The following is a 20,482-nucleotide window of genomic DNA, read 5'->3' on the forward strand; positions in this document are numbered from 1 at the left end:
GATGCTGCCTTGCCCCACAACGACTACATCCTACCTTCTTTCCCCTCCAAACCTCCAAACCTCCCCCATCCTTCCTGCCAGCTGATGCCTCGCTTCCTACTTCTGTGAGAATCCAGATGCTAGAGGAACCCCAGCTCCTGCTCCATATTGACCCAGCTACCTGCATCCGTGCCCTCCCCCAACTCTCTCACCTGTTACGAGGTGCACCAGAAAACAGCCCTTCTCACCTCCTGCAGAAATGTTTCCCCTCCTGCATTGCCCGCTTGTCCCTCCTATGTACCATAGGCATGCTCTAGTAGCTTCCATCTAGGAAAAAACCCTTTCTTGGCCTCCTACTCCCTTCGGCCATAGGCCATTTTCCTGCTGCCCTTATAGGAAAGTTCCTTTAAAAAGCTGTCTGTACTTGCTGGGCGTCTTGGGTCCTTATCCTGCATTCTCTCTAGAATCCTCTTCATCAGGCCGTTCTGTGTTGCTAGATCTCTCCGTTGCTAGATCTAATCAGCGGACACCATAATCGGGTCTGCTGAATCAATTTTCTGTCTTCACCTGCACGACCTATGTGCTGCTTTCGACCAGTTGGCCACTTCCTCCTCCTGGACACACTGCCTCAGTGACCTCTGCCAGTCAATGGCTTTGAACACATCAGTATGCTGAGGACTCCCAGCCAGCGCCCCCCTGACCTCAGATCACACGTCCCGCTGCTGCTGTGGCATCTGGATCTCCCGGTGAATGGCTCCAACAGTGGCGAAAGCTTGTTCTATGGAATAAAATACCATAAAGGCTAAAGTCAATCAACAGGTGAGAGAAAGACACCTGCAGCATGTATGACAAAGGGCCAATCTTGAGACTTTAAATGAAAAGTAGTTCTAAATCATTTAACAAAAGATTAACAAGATAATTAAACAAAAGATTAACAACAGCCGAATGGAAAAGATGAACAAAAGACATGAAGATACAGTTCAAAGACAAAGACATGTGGACAGTTTTTAAGCACATGGCAGATCGAAATGTTTGCTGCACGTGTGACTGTGAGTGGCAGCTGCGAGCAGAATTCACAAATATTCCCGTTTTCCTCTTTCTGGGCACTCGTGTGCTGCACGTCCCATCCCCAGAACTACGGTGTGACCACACGACTTGCTTTGGAGGATGAAATGTGAGTGGAAGGGGCGTGTGGGGGTCACTGCTGGGTGGGGGCCCTGGGTGATGCTCCCCTCTCCCTTTCCTTCTGCCTCAGGGTCTGGCAACGTTCTCCGCGATGGTTGGCCCTTGGTCTGGTTCCGGGGCAAGGGAGCAACTTGTGAGCCAAGCCCGCGGTGGACAGGTGCTGTGAGAGAGAAAGAAGCCTTGGTCACGGGAAGCTCCTGAGCCTTGCGGGCTGTGAACCACGGAGGCGACACCGAGCGTTCTCCGCCCGATTCCGCAAGCGATCTTGGTGAGGCTGTATGGACATGAAGTATTCACGTGCCTGTCGTGTAGAGACGCCCCGCTGGGAACTGATGAAGCAGATACGCTCACACACGTGCCAAGGGGCGCGGATGAGGAGAGGCCAACACACAGAACAGCCTACGCATCCATCGTAAGAGACTGGAGGAGAATAACCTGCAGCTGGAGAAACAAGGAAGCAGGTGTGAATGCACCTGTGAGGTCTTCACCCCAAGATCAGAGCTGGAGTAAGATGTTAGAGACCCCGGGATCTAAAAAGATTAAGATGCCCCTCCCCACCCACCAGTATAAATAAAAAGTTAAAAATAAATCAGGAAATAAATGTTTAAAAGTCCATTTAAAAAATTTTTTTATAAACATGAAATATCCCTGAAGAGATCATAAATGGGGGTATTAGTTTTCTAAGCCCGCTGTAACAAGTCACCACAAATACGGGGGCTGAGAATGACAGACATGTATTGTCTCACAGTTCTGAAGGCGGAAGTCCGAAATTGGGTGTGGGCCACGCTCCCTCTGCAGCCTCTAGAGGAGAACCGCCCCTTGCTTCTGGCGGCTCCTGACCTTCCTGGGCCCATGGCCGCATCCCTCCCAGCTCTGTCTCCCTCTACACATGGCCTCCTTCCCCGTGCTCCTCTGTGTCTCACATGTCCCTCTCCTTTCTCTCACGACACCAGTCTTTGGATTTAGGGCCCATCCTACGCCCAGGACGATCTCACCACGAGATCCTTAGCTTAATTACCTTGCAGAGACCTTATTTCCAAATCAGGTGACAGTCACCCATACCGGGGGTTAGGACTGGACATATCTTTGGGGGGACACTATGTGACCCATTACAATGGGTAACAGTGATTAACCCTGGGAAGGTGGGGCGTCAGGAATGGGAGGGAGATGAACTTTTCACTGGAGATCCTTTTAAGCTACTCACAGTTAAAATAACATTTTCCTGTAAAAAAATTTAAATTGAACATATACACAAAAAGATGCACCACCACCCTCCCCCCCCCCCCCCCCCGGCCAAGTACGTAGGTTTGAAATGTTGATGTTGCTAAATCGCCTTAATTTACACTCACGCCACTAGCAGCTGCGGGCTCCCATTTACACTCACGCCACTAGCAGCTGCGGGCTCCCAATTTCTGAGGTTGCAGGGCGCATAGAACGTAAACGGTGAGTTCTGTCTGCTTGTCCAGAGTCTGTCTGCTTGGGGTCAAGGGACCCCAAAAGTGGGGGAAGGCATTGTGAGAGTGGCAGATTTGAGAATGCTAAAGGGATGGTCCCCTTTCCCCTGAAAGAGGAAGGAAGGAAGGAGGGGGACATGCTCAGAGAGCACTCAGGGTAGAAGGGAGGACCAGGATGGGGGGCTTCTGTCTGACCCTGATTCCCGCAACTCAGTGAGGAGCCCGCTGGTTGGCAGCTGGCCAAGGCGAGATGACACTGCTGCTTTGGGCAACTTGTCTGTGTGTGGGGGGGTAGGTGGAGGGGTAATGACCGAGGGACCAAAGCCCTGCGGAACGACAGGAGGCCCAGCTGGGGCTGGCCCCCCACAGCCTGCAGTGCCGGCTGTGGGATGAGAAGTGACCACCCCTCCAGGTCCATCTGTCACAAAGCCCAAGGTGTCTGGGCAGCTTCCTCGCTCCCCCACCTCCATCCAAACACCCTCCCTGAACACTTGACAGTACCCCCTTTGTCGGCGGGGACACTGCGTCCCTGTGTGCACACGCTTGACCATCCTCTGGGTACAGAACCTCCGTAGGCGAGAAGCCTGGTGCTCCAAGGAGCATAAGACAAGCTTGCTCCCACCTCCCAAGGGCTACTCTCCCTACAGGAGGGGGGCGTGACCGGGAAGCGGCCCAAAGCACAATTCAGACAGAATTCCCTTTACAGGGCAGGCAGCCTGAGGAGAGGGGAGCTCCTGCTTTGTGCCACGGATGGCGGGATGGTGGGATATTCCGCGAGAGAACAAAGTGGACAAGGCCCTGACCTCGCAGAGGTCAGTATCACCCCCCTGGCTGCAGAGTGTTTGTTCAATCCGCCCTCCAGTTTGAGGTGTTTGCCAACGAGGATGACAGGCCACCGACTCAGAGACCCAGGCTCAGAGCAGGTCATTTCACTGGGAACCCACGGCTTAGCTGCGCAGCGGGATCCTGAAGGCTCCTTTGTTTCTTCCCAGTGTGGTCCTTCCCCCATGAGCCCCTGGAGGGATGCGACAACCTGAGGCCAGGGCTGTTCTTGCACTTCGCGTCCTTCTGGCTCCTTGGGTGTTTGCCAGATGCCGGTTCAACTGTGTTCTTGGACATGGTGTGCAAGAGGAATCTGCCAGTGGGATCGTTTGGAACACTGAGCCTGTGCCTGCAGTGGACTTCTTGAAAGTATGCGTATGACATACCTGCAGATTAAAATCCCGAGTCTTTGAGCAACACATCCTTTGAAGGGTCAATGTGCAGGCAGAGAGGCCAGAGCAGGGTAGGAGCTGAGATTCAAGGATGCCAGGCTAAGGCCCCTGGAAAGAATGGGTGGGGGGAAGGCAGTGAGGAGTCCGCGGTCACCGGCAACGACAGGGAGGGCCAGGATGGGGGTGGTTTAACGTCGTTCGGGCGAGCGGGGTGGCTGGCTAGTGACAAGGCACACCCTAGAAACGAGGTGGACTCAGCCGGACTCGGTGTCAGGCACCGCTCGCAGGGATCAGGATGAGGGGCGGCGAGGAGGGGCGGTGAGAAGGCTTCTCGAGGGCGCGGGCCCGCCTTCCAGCCCAATTAGGATTTAGGGTTGCTATTTACTTCCTCTGAGCGTAATTTGACGCTGTTTGAGGAGAGCAAGGCTGAAACCTAATCCACCGGGGGGGGGGGGGTGTCCGTTAATGTTTAATCCAGTAGGATCGTCCCAGGGGGCTTGGGTGGCTCGATTTCGCAGGGCCTGGGCGTCGCGCACCGAATCCAAGGAAGTTTCCGCCGGGCCGCGGAGTCGCGCGCCGCTGCAGACGCGCCGCTGGGCTCTGCTCGAGTCTGAGCCACGAGCAGAGCAGAGAGCCTGGCAGTGAGACAGCGGGGGCCCGGGACGCGTCGCCGCATCGCGCAGCCCCTACCGGAGCCCCGAGGCCCGCGCACGGACGGTGCTCCCCATCGCAAGGCACAGGCGCGGGCGGCCGGGACCGCGCGCCAGCCCGGGTGTCCCCCTGCCAGGGCGCAAACCTCTCCCCGCGTGGGCACGGACAGCTGTGGGCGGCCTTGGCTGCCGCTGCTGCTCCTGGGCCCCGCGGGCGCTCCCGCATAGGAGCTGGTGCTCCCCTTGCGGTGGGAGCAGATGCAGCCAGGAGACGCGGCCCAGCACGTGGCCACCGCCGGCTTCCACCGCCGCGCCAAGGTGCGCGCGCCCGAGTGGGAGGCGGGGGCTAACCCCGCAGCGGGGACCCGTGTGCTTGCCGTCCCCTCCAGCCTCAGTTTCCCCGCGTAAGGGAGGGGCTGGAGTGAAGGTCTCCGAGCGCCCTCTGCTCGCCTGGTGGCCGGCTGGGCGCGGATCCGGGGGACCGCAGGGGCGGGCGGAACCGGCCTGCGGCTCTCTGCGGGCGCGCTGTGCGCTGTGCGGCCGGGGGTGCGCCAGGGTGGGAGGCGGTGGCGCGAGGTCGGGCAAGCAGAGAGCTGCGCCGGTCGCCTGTCGGGTCCCAGCCGTGCCGCAGCATCGTGGCTCGGGCGGGGGAAGGAGCGGCTGCCCGGAGAGCGCTTGAGGCCGCACCGCACACGGAGGCCGTCGCCTTGCTGTTGCTGTGCGTTCTGACCTGGTTCGGGAGCTCCGGGCCCGGCGGTGGGCAGTGGGCGTGGGGCCGGGGGCTTGGAGAGAGACGGCACTGCCGTGGTTCGGGTGGAGTGGGAGAGGCGGGGGGCAATTTCTTCAGGCCGCATGTGAGCCAGGACAGAGAGGGGGCTGCGGTGACCTCCTGGTGCCGTCCTCCTTGCTCCACACTGCAGCTCCTGGAGCGGAGGGGAAAGTTCTACCACGAATGGATTCCTGACCCGCACTTCTGCCCCAGCGCCTGGGCCTGAGCGTGCCAGGGTGGGCGGAGGGGCACAGCCCTTAGGGTTGCCTGAACCTTCTGCTGGCTCTCCTTTCTTCCGTCTGGCTGCGCCTGACCCTCCTCAGCTCTAACCCCGCTTCCTTGTTCTCTGAGCCTTTCACTTTCCAGAAGGATGTTGCTGGGATGAGAAAGGGCCTTTCAAGTCACCAGGGCTCCCAACAGCTCTTCCAGAAGTAGGGAGCAGTGAGTGTAGGTGAGCAAGCAGAGGCCGGACAGCCACCTGAACCCAGCAGTCGAGGGTGTTTCTGCCCTCGTGAAGGTTTGGAACAGGAACCTCTGCACGTTCAGCCATTCATTAATTCAATGGGTATTTGTGGGAATTGAATTTAGAGTGATGATATTTCTGCAAGGCAGAGAAGAATTTTGGACTAATCCTTTTATTTTTTTACTCATGAGAAACTGAGGCCCAGAGAGAGGGGGTTCACCCTCCCCCTCCTGCCGTGCATTGGAACCAGAAGTCTACTCCTCCATCCTCTGTACAAAGTGCCCTCCCAATTAATTAGATTTTCATTTAGTGGAGGGGCATTTTAGATGGGCCTTTGAAGCATAAATAGGAGTTTAACAAATGAAGGGGGCAGGGAAGTTTTATTCTAGGGGAAGGAGTAGCATGAGCAAAAGCACAGAGTTGGGAAAGCCAGAGGTGGAGAATAGGGAGGACATGTCCACAGCTCCTTATCTGCCTTCTGAAATGGAAAATGTTCCAAAAACCAAAAGGGTTTCTTGTAATTTATTTGGTGGTAACCTGGCCTGAACTGACACGAGATTTTTTTTTTTTTTAAGATTTTATTTATTTATTTGACAGAGAAAGAGAGTGGGTTGAGAGAGCACAAGTGGGGGCGCGGGCAGCAGGCAGAAGCAGAGGGAGAAGCAGACTTCCCGCCAAGCAAGGAGCCCGATACGGGGCTTGATCCCAGGACCTTGGGGTCATGACCTGTGTAGAAGGCAGACGCTTAACCAACGGAGCCCCCCAGGCGCCCCAGACATGAGATTATTTATAATTTATTCCATTTACGTGAGTAGTCATATTCATATATTTTGTTGCAGAGATTATAGCCTGCTGCTCCAGACTCCTCTGAGCACCCTGCTTACCTTTGTAAAGTCCAAATAAATTATGAATCTTGAAACCCATTTGGCCCTAAGACTTCGGTAAAGGCTTGTGGACCCTCGTCTACTCTGGCTGGGGCCCACGGTGCACATATAGAAATGTGGGAGGTAGGTTGTGGGGGGACCAGGAGGAGCGTGGAGTTTGGACTTCATCTGTTGGGGTCTGGGGAGCCGCTGAAGGTCCTGAGCGGGTGTGTCTGTTTGCGAGCAGTAGATGCAGATGGGAGCTAGCTGAGAGCAAGCACATCCGCGCCTATAGACCATGGCCTTGAGTCTTTCCTCCCATTTGGAAAGTGTTGCTTTGGTTCACTCACACATCCCTTGGGTTTGCATTTCCACAGCATGCGGCCGGGCGCCTAACAGAACCACCTCTCTTAGCCTTCCCAGCAGGCCGGTGCCAGGGATATTACAGTCCCCACCATACAAGGGAGATATCTGAGGCTCAGAGAGGTTGAGTGACTTGCCCATGGCCACACAGCCAGTAGTGCCTCTGGAAGGGGTCACGGAGGTACTAGAATGGGGAGGAAGTGATTTATTCTGGTGGGGTCTGGGGAGAGAGGTGTGACCAGAAAGGTCTCTGGAAGGAGGTGACCTTCAGACAGGGCCTCCAAGGGTGGCCAGGCCAGGGTTAGGCCCGCAGAGAGCTAGGTGCGGTGCAGAGAACCCGTTCTCGAGTGGCCCATGGTTCCTGTTTTGGCTGACCACCAAATCTGGAAGTGTCGTATAAACTAAGTTAATGCGAATAGTTGCCCTCTATGTGTTTTGGGGGGTCCTAATTCAGTAACTTCTCTTGAGACTTCCTAGACTGTATTGTGTTTCTTTTTCTGTAATTCTCATGTGCTTGTGGAAGTGGGTAAGGGACACATAGCATTATTACTATTTTTTTCATGTCATCGTGGCACTCCTCCTTGCTTGGAGCCAGGCTGCCCGGAGGTGGCTGGGCATCTTCATGGTGGTGCTGAGGGAGGAGACCCACACCCGCAGATGGAGCGCACTGCCCGCCTGCGGGCCCGAGCCTCCTGCTGGGGCGACCTCCCCGGGATCCTGCATGCCTTCCACACGCTCTTCCCTGGCTTCCCAGTGCAGGGCGTGGCATACTGGGGACTGTTCCTAACACACCCATCGCTGAAACATTTATTGAGTGCTTACTGAGTACCAAGCACAGTGACTCCTGGCGTTAGGTACAGGATGCCGTTCAAGCCTGACCAGGCTTCAATGGTACTTCCATCCTCATTTGAAAGATGAGGAGACCAAGGTTCAGAAGGGACCACACGGACAGCTAGGGGCAGAGCTGGGATCAAAGCCAGTGGTCTGCCCGCTATGTCCTTGTGCTAATGAACTTGTTGCCCGGGGGAACCTTACAGGGACAAGGCCCGGCAACATGAGTGGGGCCTGCGTCATTTTATAGGAGCACGACGCAGGGTCCAAAATTCCTTTGAAGCAGCTGCTATTCAGAAGTTTCCTCCTGGAGGACAGGTAGGCTCTTAATCCCCTAGCATCAGGCGCAGCAAGAGGCCTGGGGAGCTGAGGACCTCTGACCTCTGACCTCCCTTCTCACCCTGGCCCTACTGCAAATCTTAATACCTCTTTTTTTCAGCCTCTGTCCTTTCCCCAACCACCTCCTCCCCCCTTCTGCCACCCTGTCCTCCTAACTTGGTGAGAACGCAAAGCTCCTGTTTTCACACTGATTCTGTATTTGGCTGCGGGGCTTCACAGCCTCCTGCAGACACCAAGACCCAGAGTGGGATCGATTCCTGCCTGCGGTCACACAGCACAGAACAGGCCGAGGCAGAATTTGGGCCGCGGTCTCCTGGCCCTGCTGCACTACCGCCGAGGGGTCTAATTCAGGGTGGCATACAGTGGCTCCACAGTACCGGGAGTTAAGTCCTGGGGGGGCAATGCCACGGATGGGACAGGGTCCCTGCCCTTGGGGACACTGACTCTGATAGGGGAAGATCGAGTAAATGCCGCCCGTCAGTCTGCTCATCACACACCGAGACAGCTACTACCGTGCGCTGCGGGGACGAGGAGGCACCGGGACCAGCCCCTGCCCGCGAGCTCGCGGCGCAGACGGAGAGCCTGAGAAGTGGTGGCCAGTGCCGTGAACGGGGGTGTCAGACGCTCGGCTCCATGGGGGAGGAAGGGATGCGGTGCCCACATAGTGCCAGCTGACACGCAGGAGCCCTCTAGGCCAGGCGCGTGCCATCCGGAGCTGGGCTTCCAGGGCGCCTGGGCGGCTCAGTAACTTAAGTGTCCGACTCTTGATTTTGGCTCAGGTCATGAGGTCAGGCTTGGCACTGGGCTCCGCGCTGGGTATGGAGCCTGCTTAAGATTCTCTCCTCCTGGGGCGCCTGGGTGGCACAGCGGTTAAGCGTCTGCCTTCGGCTCAGGGCGTGATCCCGGCGTTACGGGATCGAGTCCCACATCAGGCTCCTCCGCTATGAGCCTGCTTCTTCCTCTCCCACTCCCCCTGCTTGTGTTCCCTCTCTCGCTGGCTGTCTCTCTCTCTGTCAAATAAAAGATTCTCTCCTCCTCCTCCCTGCTCTCTCTCTCTCTCTCAAAAAAAAAAAAAAAAAAAAAAAAAAAAAAAGAACTGGGCTTTGGCGTTTTACCGGCCTGGGTTCAAGTCCCAGCTCAGCCCCTAACTAGTGTGTGAGCTTGGGCACATTCTTTTACCTTGCGGAATCTCAGTCCCCTGTCCGGAGGCTGGGCATCAACATAGGAACAGTCACGTAAGAACGACATGAGGTGGTGAAGTATTCGGGCAGATGCTAAGTACAGAAACTCACGGAGGCGTTGGCAGCTTAAGGAGCCCACAGGGAGCCGGAGGCACCCGGAGACGAGTCGCTGTGCGAGCTGTTAGCCACCTCTCGGACCTCTCAAGCCTGGAGTTCCTTCAGAAAAGCCAGCTGGCCCGGCGCACAGGCAGGTGGACGGTACCACTGCCCTTGGTGGGCGGGGGTATCTGGGCTCTCAACGTTGCCAGCTGGCACCTGGCAGGGACTAGGCCTGTGCGGGTGGCCTTCTGGGCAGACACCTGCCTCACTCTCCGGCTTCGGCTCCCAAGACAGGTGTGGATGCCACCACCCCCCAGAATGGAGGGGAAGGTGGGCAGGAGCAATCCCCGTGGGCTTCCTGTGGTGAGCTCCTGGAGGCTGAGACAGCCTGGATTTGGAGGGCGTTGTCGGACACCCCAGCACAGAAGCCGGGGCGGGAAGGGTCTTGAACTTCCACCATCCTAGTCTATGAACAACACCGTCCTCAGCGCTACCCCTCTGCTCCCACACAGCCACACCCCTGTGCACTGGCCCCTCTCCCTCTTGAATCCCCATTCTGGTGACCTTGGGCCCTCCTTCTCCTGTCCCCTGTGTCGGCACCATCGCACCCTCAGCCTCCTCCCTGCCTCCCCCTGCTCCCAGCTGGGGCTGGAATGGAGACTCATGCCCGCTGCTACCATGGGGCCACGTCATCAGGGCTAGGAGGTGTCCCTGTCTCCTGGTGCCCCTGCACCCACTGGGCTCGTCTGACTCTGGAGCCTGACTGCCAGGTGTGAAGGCCAGGCCTCCCACTTCCGTCCCGTGACTCTGGCATGTGGCCTCGGCTCTCAGCGTCTGCACCCTCCTCCCTGCAGGAATCAAGTAGGACCTGCCTCATGGGCCACAGAGGGGAAGCTCCCAGACAGGCAGGGGCGGTGCCTGAGAGGCCATTCAGGGAGGGACTCAGGGGCAGCGGCTGAAAGTGGAGCTGACCTGGGACCCACCTGGGCTCTGCCAGTCAGCAGCCCGTTACTTCGCCTCTCTGAGCCTCAGGTTTCTCACCATGCAGTGGGGATGATGGGTGCTAAGGACGATACAAACGCTAGCTACCGTTACTATCATCGTTTGCTTTGAAGTCCATGCTCTGATTCGGGTAACTATGGGCTACCTTGCCCAAAGATGCCTGGGGCAGGTAGCAGAAGTCATGGTGGGGCGGGGGGGATCCTTGTTGGGGATCGGGAATAGTGCCCCTCCAATTGGGAGGGGGCTGAATTGTCCTGCCTGGATGGAGCGTGGGGTGTGCTGGGGAGACGGCAGAGGGTGGCTTGGAAGAACCGGCTCCGTTGATTCTCAAGCACGCACGTGCTGGGAGCCACCGAACGTTGACGAGGGGGAGCGATGAGTGAGGAGCTGGCTCCTGGAAGAGCAGGCTGGTGGGGAGTGCAGGATGGATTTGCAGTGGAAAGATGAGCCCGGTCAAGTGACAGGGGCCCTTGTCCAGAGCAGAGGCTGGAACAGGCCCCACAGGCCAGTGGCCGTGCTCCTTGTTGGGGTCCTGGCGTGGCGGGAAGTCCATGGTGCTCTGGTCACTCTCCACCCGGGAACACCCAGCAGACAAGCTCAGAGGCACGTGCCAGTTTAAAATCCTGGGAGCCACAGAACCTAGCTACTTATAAAGCGCACTCAAAGAGCTAAGGACACTGCTCCCTGCACACGCTGAGTGATTTCCCCAGGGCCCCGCAGCAAGGACACGGGGGCTTCTAGTGAAGGTGACCCCAACACCCCTGCCCCTCACCAGGCGCTGGGCGGGGCTGTACCTGTGAGTCCTTATTTCATCCTCAGGGCCGCCCTGTGAGAAGGCGGGGTCACTCCATTTTACAGATGGGCAAATTGAGACTTGGCGTAGCTGAGTACCACCCTCCAGGGTCTTGTAGCTGGGGGTATGTTTGACTCCCAGGCCCATGGGGGCAGGCCCCAGGGCCCCAGAGAGACATCCAGCTCAGCCCTGAAGTTCTGCCTGGGTGTGGTCTGGGAGAGTTCTACCTCCTGGTTCATCTCCGGGTGGAGAGGAGACAGTGCTTGCCCTCAGAAACGAAAGCTCAGAAAGGTTGAGTGGCTTTCCCATGGTCACACAGCAGGCCAGCGGCAGAGCCGAGAACCCAGGAGTTCTGTCACTCAGGCTAGTGTCTCTCCAACCTTGACTTGTTTCTGGATTTCCCGGCTCTGGCCTCAGACCCTAAACCGATGGAGTCTGATGGTGGCAAGGAGAGCCAGAGGGTCCCCCAGCCTCCAAGTGTCTGAGCCACTCTCCTCTGGCCCAGGCTGCAGCTCCCACTGGGAGGCGGGAGGACCTCGGGCCCCCAGGTGACCCCACCAGTGTGTGGGCCTCGAGGAGGCCAGGGTCCACGCTTTTTACAGCCCTGTGCCGGGCATAGTCAGGAAGCATGGAACCCCGGGCCCTGGGGGAAGGAGGAGCCCGCAGGCCCTGGGCCCCGAGGGCTGGCGTGCGTCTGCCCTGTGCAGATTTTCTGTGTGGCCCTCACGTGTCTGGGGAGAGGTTTGTGGGGAGGTCGCTGCTGGGAGCTTCTGCAGCTGTGGGGATAGCATGTGTGTGTTTGCGTGTAGCTGGGCCGGGTTTGCTTTTGTCCAGATGAGCAGGGTTTGCTGTCGGGGCCCACGGCCCCCCTTGCAGAGAGCACGCCCAACTGTTACATAAAGCAATGCGGTACTCGTGCAGGCCTTGATGAGCCCATTGGGCAAAGCTGCTGGCGGCGGATCAGGGCCAGGAGCCCCACCGGATTCTGGGGACCTTCTCGAGAAGACCCAGCTGTGACCCGGAGGAGGGGACAAGCGAGCTGAGTGCTGGAGGTGGAGGAGCAGCCGACGACGTGGCCGGCAAGGCAAGGAAGCGCATGGAGAGAGGGCGGGCTCGCCCCCCCCCCCCCCCCCCCCCGCCCCAAGCCTTCAGCGCAGACGCAGCCAGCAGCTCTGGCCTCTCCTTTCAAAAGCCACAGGCAGCTTCTTCAAAGGAAGCCCTGGGCAGCCTGCTCTTAAGTGCACTCAGCAAAGATGTTTAGAAGCACGAGCGGGGTTCGTGGTCTGGATGACGCATTTCTGGAGGGCGAGGACTGTCTCAGGACTGTCTCAGATAGGTACAGCGCTGTCGAGCGAGGGCTGCGGGGTTCCGGCATCACCCCCCACGCTGTGGCTACGAACCCCACCAGCTCTTCCTTCCTGGAGTGTCCATTTTCGTGGGGGAGAAGGACTGTAAACAAAAATGGAATATAGAGCACTTAAGAGATGCTATGGAGGAAAATGAAGCCGGGACGGGAATGCTGGGTGGGGGGTGCTGAGGCGAGGCCTCACTGAGAAGGTGGAGGGCATCACAGGGAACAGTGTTGCAGCAGTGGGAACAGCCGGGGGAAAGACCCTGACGTGGTGGGAGTGTGCCTGGAGGCTGCCAGGAGCAGACAGGAGGCCCATGGACGGGGAACCGAGTGAATCAGGGGGACCAGAGAGGGGACAGGGCCAGGGCAGGCGGGGCCTGAGGGCCACAGTCGGGACTTTGGATTTTACCTGAGTGAGCTGGGAGCCCCGCAGGGTTCTGAGTCCAGGGGTGGGGTGGGGTGGGCTGTGCTCAGGGAATGGGCTGTCCGACCTGGGTGTGGACAGGTTCATTTTGGCCGCAGGGAAGACTCCAGGGGGCGGGACAGAAGCAGGGAGAGTGTAGATGAGTGGACATCCACTGCGACTGTCCCAACTGAGGGGTGGGGCACTCTGCCCAGGTGGGAGTGTGGCACGTACCGGAACCAGAAGGAGGGGCCTGCAGACCCGGGGTGGGGGGGAGCTGGCTGTGGGCGGGAGGGCTGGGGTGGTTGCAAGGGTTGTGCTCAGCTCCGGGCGGATGGCGCTGCCGCTGTCTGGCCTGGGGAGGCCTGGAGGGGGCACAGGGTTGGGGTGCAGAAGTTGGGCATCGCCTGTGTCCTGTGGCCTGGCTCCTTGGGTGCTGGTGCCGGACACCTGCTTGCTTTTGTCCCTGGGTCCCTGCAGATCAGCACGGCCTGCGAGAAGGGCTGGATGCTGACAGGCTGTGCCCCCCACCCCCTGCCCCCAGGGCCTCCCACACACTGGGGATCTCCGTGGTGGACAACGTGGTGTGGTGAGGAGCCGGGCATTGGTGCAGGAGGCAGGGCCAGTGAGGAGGCTGTGGGGGGCCGTCACCATCTGCTGTCAGAGCCAGCCCTCAGGGGAGCAGGCTCCCCAGGGGTCCCAGTGACTGGCCTGCCCAGGACTGTACGTGTGGAAGGGGTCAGGGCCTGGAGCTGTGGTCCCAGGCCTTGGGGGAGCTTTGTGAGAGTTTCTCCTTCCCCCTTCCTCTGCCCTCCTTAGCCTGGGGTCCAGGGGACAGGGGACACCTCTATCTTCATGGAGCTGTGGTGCTGGCATGGGGTGTGTGGGCTCCCTGCCCAGAAAAACATGACCACTCAGCCTGGATCGCCTGTCCCCAGAGCTGCGCTGAATGGGAGGCACCCGACATTCCACCGCACACAGGTCAGGCTGTGCTCAGCTCCTGGGCAGAATGACCCAAGGGCTCCCTGAAGGAGGCAGTCATCCTCCCTTGGGTGGGCACTTGAGGGCTGGGAGAGGAAGTGAGTGTGAAACAGGGAGATGGTTCCTCACCTCCTGCCCACTTTGGGGAAGCCCCTTTGGGCTCTCTGGTCAACAGAGGGTCAGTTTTCCATACTTTGGGGTGCAGGCTGGCTAGGCACTGACAGGGGTGATGCTTGTCCAGGTCTGGCCAGTGGTTCCAAATGGCCAAGGTGCTTCTCCACCCACATTCCCACAGGGTTTCAGAGCAGCCCCGGGACAAAGGCAAGGTCTATTCTACCCATTGGATAGATGAGGCCATTGAGGCCAGAACGAACCCATGTTCGCTGCCAGGGGATTCCAGTCCCCGCTCCTTCTGTGGAGGGACCTCCATCAGTTTGGTGATCTCGCGGGCTCTCCCAGTCCTGCTGTTAGGACTCACCTGGAAGACAGCTTTAGCCGACGACATTCCTAGCTCTTGTACCCACTCCTGCTCCTGAGCCACCGGCGACAGTGAGAGCGAGCCAGGTGGAGGCGGGAGACTGTCCCAGGTGCTTGAGGGGCCAGCCTTTGCTTCTCCCAGCAGCCCTCTTCGTGCTCAGGTGCAGGCCTGGCTGTACGCCCAGCGCGGCCTACAGGAGGCATCCCCCAGGGCCGACTTTGCAGTGTGCAGTGGGGGCCGCAGGGCCCGCACCCCATCTCACCCAGCCCTCGCACCTACCCTGCTCAGGACACACCGCCATCCACACTTCGGGGAGGAAGAAACTGGGAACAGGAGAGGGGGTGCCTGCCAAGCTTGCACGGCCAGAAGGGAGGTGGGGCCTGCACGTAACCCAGACTTGGCTGTAAAGCCAAGCCCCTTCTTGCTGCATAGGTGGGGACCCCCATCTTTGTAGGTAAACTTCTGAGGCTCAGAAGGGGCACACAGGCCTGAGGCAGCACTGTGAGCCAGGACGGGGCACTGGGTGAATGGCACTGGCAGGTTCCCTGTGATGGGGTGGGGGGGTGGGGGTGGCTCTGAGGGCTGGAGAGAGGGGGCAACTCTCCCTCCTTGAGCTCTCCCCCCTCCCAAGCAAACAAAAACAAGCATTTATCTATTTGGTCTGTTTGTAAACAGCTCTCTACTGCGTTTTTATAGCAAGCAGCTGCTTTTCTAGACTTCTGTTTTGCTTTCGTAACCTAAAGATATTTGTTCTGGGTTTTTTTACACTTTTATTATATGGTGACTTTTAAAATAAAAACAACTTTGTCATGACTCTTGCCTTTGTCTAGAATGATGCCTTGTTGGTACCGGGCACCTGATGGAAATCTGTGGAAAGGTTGAGTCAATCAGGTACTTGACGAGCACTTATGCCTGTCTTAGGGTAAAATCTGTCTTCCCTGAGCCCCTAGGCGGTTGGGGCCCCCTCTGTGGTAACAGTGCCCCTGTGGCATTCCTGATGCTCTCTCCCCCACGTCCACTGCCAAGTTCTGGTTCCCTTTTTCATTCTCTTCTCCCCACGGCACAGAGTCAGTATTTATGGAATAAGATATATAAATGCCCAGTGCTTCTGTAATGAGCCAGTACTATATCCACAATCACTTTTCATGATTGGAAATTATGAACAGTCTCAGTCCAGTTTGCAAAGTCTAATTATCCCGTTCAATATGGGACCTCCCGGCCTCTCTGAGGTTGGCGAGCGTAGCTGTCTGAAGCAAGGCCTACCTCTAAGCAATCCATATCATAAATAAGGGAATCTGCCAGCAAAGCAAAATCCTCCCAAATCGTATTTTCTGACAATTCAGCATCATGGGAAGTGTTCACAAACTACCTGATGCTAAGAGCCTGAATGCCAGAACTGTGTCTCGTCTCATGTCACGGGCACCTGGGCTGGCTATGTGGTACTGCACATCCCCTCCTTTCCCCAAGGGGGCGCAGAATCAGGTGTCAGTTCATTAGCTAGCCGTACCCCAACCGCTCCAGGATTGAGAGAAGCGAATGACGTGGGTCTTGCCTATGTTGGCAGGTGGTCACCGCGAGTGGGAGAGGAATGGATGTGGGCCACAGCAGAGGAAGGTCTGGGGCAGCAAACGTGGAGTCACGTGTGCACACACCGGACATCAGGAGTGAGACTGAGACCTATGGTCTCACAAGAAGCCCAGCTTGACCAGGGACGTGATTTATACTGGGCCCACTTGGGAGACCTAAGAGCTATGCAGATGTTTGTAGGCCATCAGCCTGAGTTTGGTATCCTTATCCAAGCTTGGCAAACGAATCCTAAAATGGTCAGCCTATCCAGAGGAAAGAACTGCAAAAGGCTTAGAGGACCCATCACCCCCATCATTAAAGAGGGGCCCAATTCACATCATCAGCGCAAAGTTCCGAAAGCGACCCCAGAGCCGTCTCGCACCAGGCCACGGGCCCAGGGCGCCCCTCCCCGCACCGAGCAGAAGAAGGTTGGCGGGACTCCAACTCTACATTTTTGAAAAATTTATTTTATACCCTTAGAAGCTAAGAACTCTGCCACTCATGAACCAAATTTAGGATTAAGATTCTCCCCTAGTTTATCTACTTCCTTTTGAAATTTTATAAACAAGATTTTGTACACAAGAGGTAGCAGAGGAAAATTCCAGTCTGCTTGTTCCAAGCTCAAAAGGTAACTGCACACATCTCCGTGTTGGCAGGGAGGGTGGGGCAAGACCGGGGAAGTCCGAGGACACGATGCTCTGGGTCCTACCATTTCTTCTAGTTGCCGGTGACCGTGGGAGTGCTCCAGGAGAAGTCACGGGCAAGATACCCGCCGGGCTGCTCGTTCGTTTTCCTTCCCAGACGCCTCCGAGGGGCAGGCGCGGCACCCCCAGGTGGGCCTCGCGAAGGGAGCGTCTCGAGAACACACAGCATTGAGTTAGTTGTGCAATTCCTACTCGGTGTGCAGACCATTTTGAAAGATTTATAAAAACATCTTCGTCCACAAAATTGGCAGTAAAAATGACAACTCTTCCAAGGTAAGCCCGTCAGAATTGTCACTTCGTCGCACATTTGGAAAAAGTCCTCAGCAGGTTTGCCGCGGACTGCAGCCGCTGGAACCCGAGTGGTTCCTGGCAGAGGGGAAGGGATGGGCACTGCAGCAACAACACGCACGAACTTAACCAGAGCGTATGACACACAACAGTGACGGTGATCCTGACGGAGCCTTACAGTGAGGACAGCAGCTGCTGGGGGTGGCGGGAGGTGTTGTTTCCATAGGAAATAAGGGACTAGAAGTGGCAATTTCACTCCTGAATTGGGGCTCCTGAGAGTGCGGCTGCCGGCGATGATAACCCAACACAGATCATCACTGGCATTTCAAGGTCATGTCCTACACAATCGTTCTGTGACGACGGGGGGTGGAAAGAAGGCTGGCGGGGGGGGGGGGGTAGGGAAAACAGCAGGACACGGGAATATTTATGAACTCAAAATCAATTTTAAAACATCACATTTGAAATTCCAACAACAGCAGAACCATGTAAAATTTACCAACTCCGTCTGACCAATTCTCTGAGGGCGCAGTTCTGTTCTTAAACGGGGCCCCGTCTGCACGGTGTCCTTGACAATGGCCATCACTAGGCTGTGGGGGCTGTCGACACACATGCAAACTGTGGTCCGGCTGCCCAGTTACTTCAACGTTCGGTAAGCAAAGGGGCTGGGGGGGCTGGAGCGCACAGCGGTGCAAGCTGTCCTGTCGTGTGTCCACACAATGCGAGGGCCACCAAAAAGGCACTTTGGGGCTGGCCACGCCTCTCTGCCTTGGCAAATCTAACCGACAGGGGCAACCTGGCACTTCCTAAGCTTCCCTAGTTCCTTGCACGGGGAGTTGGAAACAAGGCAGAATACGTAACCGAAGGCAGAAGAGGGCGGAAAATGGGTGTAAAACTCAAAAATACAAAATGTACAAAATATATGAACTACGTTGGCATATCCCCTTCTCCCCTCTGGAGAAAGGGAAGCTGGTACCTAATCTGAAATGAGTGGATGGTGCTATACTTGGGAAATATCAACAAAACGGACAGTTGTTCAATTACTTTCTGGTTATTTCTGGGAAAACAAATCTCGTCTCTTATCCTTTCAGTGTTCATTAGTCATGTTGAAGAGAAGCAAGGCTCAAGTTCCTTCCCCGCATTAAAATTACTACACCTCGCAGAGCAGTGCTTCTCCATTCAAATATTTAACTTCGTATACAACCACTACCGAGGGCTTTAGTAATTGTATTTTAAGCAAAAGCCAATGATTGCAGATCATGATTTAAGACTACAGTTTATTCAATATGTCTCCAAGCATTAAAAAGATGATTTTATGAAGTCAGACTCAATAAAATTATAAAGTGCTTTTTATTTTGCTGTTTTCAAAATTTAGAGCAAAATGCCGTTAACTTCTTTAGTGACTGGTGTCAAAGAGCGCCCCTCGTACCTCCGGGGACACTTGTTCTTATTGCTCTTTTCAGCCTCACTTATGTCAGAAAAATACCTTAAAGAGCATAATAAATTTCCCAATTTTTGATCCTGGTGACATTTCATCAAGACCCAACTTTATGCCCAGGGCTCTCATCCTGACCCGTCTGAAACTCTATACAAATAGGGAGACATATTAAATACAAAGGTCTGTGTAAACGGAGTTCTTTTAACTACTATTTTACAATGAAAAGGAATTTTATCACTTATCTTTACATCATTTTAAATTGGATATTCCTATTCAATGTTACTGCAAGATTAAAAATTTGCCCCCACATATCTAAAGGCAGCTTGCTTTTTTTTTTTTTTTTTTTTTTTTTTAAATATAAAAACCAAAGGAATTTCTTTTGTAGCATCATAGAGAAAGCAACGGCTTTACCCCATTCACTCCTATGTGTTCGTGTAACAAAAAAGTCTGCCACCGGCTGTATTTCCTAGACTCTCCACAGAAATGTGAATCCCCGAGTGGACTGTGCCCTGGGACGGCTGATCCAGAGGCAGGAGTTCTCCCACTGCCGAACAGCTCCTGAACCTTCTCCAGGGGCCGAGTGCCTTCCTTAAAAACACACACTCCTCTGGGATCACAGCGGGCTCCCCTAGTCCAAGCTTCGGGCTCTTCTAAAGGGCTCAAGGGTGAGAATCTGATTTCAAAACAGCACTGAGCACCCGGGAACTGAGCTGTGACTCCTCACTGCGCGCTGGGCATGCCTGTTTCTCTAGGGATCCACGTCGTCAAGGTCACTTCTCAACTCGCCAATCATCATGGGGGACTCTGAACCCTTGGAGAAAGAGAAGGAAGTTCAATTCATGCACGGCGAAGCTAGAGAGAGGTTTCTCTACGCCCACTGACCTGTGTTCGGTAAACGAGCGCGTGTAACAACTGAGTCTATGGAAGGATACTGAAACAGAACTGTAACACCTTGTATTTGACAGTTGCTGATTATGCAAACTCTCATTCCCATGTTCCCCCGTAGTCACCGCAGGCACCCAGCCGCCTGCCTCAGGTCACCAGGCGACTAGGCCAACAGTGCGGGCAGCGCTCGTGAGAACTTGGGTGGGGGGGTGGGCATCGAGATGGAGCCGCTCTGGGCTGGGCACTGTGCCGCACTGCCAGAGACGGCTCTGGGCCACTCCTGAATTCTGCCTGTTACCAGCTGCATGGGCTTTGGTTTACATGCTAACAAAGGTCTGAATGCCTGCCGTGTGTCCTGGGTCTGATCTAGCTGGCGATGGGGGTGGGGAAGGAGCAGGGAGTCTCTGCAAAGTAACATGTAAAGCCGAGTGGGAGACAGACAGGGGGGAAGGGGAGGCCCGAGGTGGAAGGAAAAAAGGGTATTTGATAAACTACGACAAGGCCACTGGTATCCAGAACTCAGAAAATGAAGGGGGCAGAGGTAGGGAGGGGCCACAGTCAAGCAGAACTATGCTGAAGATTCTGGCCTTTACCTTGAGAGCCACGGTGAGCCATTGAAGGTTTAAGCAGACGAAGTAGAGGGAAGCAAGAGCGAGGCAGGGGGTTCTCACGAAGCCCCAGAACACTAAGGTGCTTAGGACAATGCAACAGATGCACTGGAGAGGTTTCAACAGTCAACCTGGCAGGACCGGTGAACGGACTGCAGCGAGTGAGGAGTGCCCAGGGAGACACCTGTGTGTCTGGGGCACAGGGTGCTGTTCATGATAAGGGCACAGAGGGAGGCCAGCTCCGGTGGGGGCGGGTGTCAGGTGGCTTTGAGGAAGGGAGCTGGATGGTCCTGTCTGGCACCCATAAGAATCAAGGCAGTGGAGATGGAGAAAGGTTGGGGGAAAACTGGGAGAGCGAGGTGCCATGGAAGCCCTGGGAGAAAGTGTTTCCAGAAGGGAGGAGTGGCCAGCAGGGTGAGATGCTGCTGAGTGCTCTACTACAATGAGGACTGAGATGTGTAGGCTACTTGTCACCCTGACCACGGGGCAGGGAGTCAGCCTGGAAGAGGTCTAAGGAAGAGCGAGAGAGAAAAAACTGCAAGTCTGGACAATTCTTTGGAGAAGTCTGGCTGTGGAGAAGGGGAAAGAAGGCAGGAGA

The 20,482-nt window shown here is 56.1% G+C and overlaps 1 protein-coding gene across 3 annotated transcripts in view; it reads right to left on the reverse strand.

Annotated features, from left to right (window-relative positions):
* Positions 1 to 16,411: 16,411 nt before the first annotated feature.
* USP24 (ubiquitin specific peptidase 24) overlaps positions 16,412 to 20,482 on the reverse strand; it is a 132,991-nt gene continuing 128,920 nt past the window's right edge. For all 3 annotated transcript variants that reach the window (XM_087865918.1, XM_045802243.2, XM_087865917.1), the window contains one exon: positions 16,412 to 19,202. In XM_087865918.1, the coding sequence (XP_087722044.1) occupies positions 19,140 to 19,202 (63 nt within the window). In that variant the 3' untranslated portion in view covers positions 16,412 to 19,139. The remainder of the gene's footprint in view (positions 19,203 to 20,482) is intronic.

The sequence above is a fragment of the Ursus americanus genome, chromosome 12, assembly GCF_024610735.1.
Source record: "Ursus americanus isolate L20-20 chromosome 12, mUrsAme1.1.p, whole genome shotgun sequence".
Taxonomy (NCBI): Eukaryota; Metazoa; Chordata; class Mammalia; order Carnivora; family Ursidae; genus Ursus; species Ursus americanus.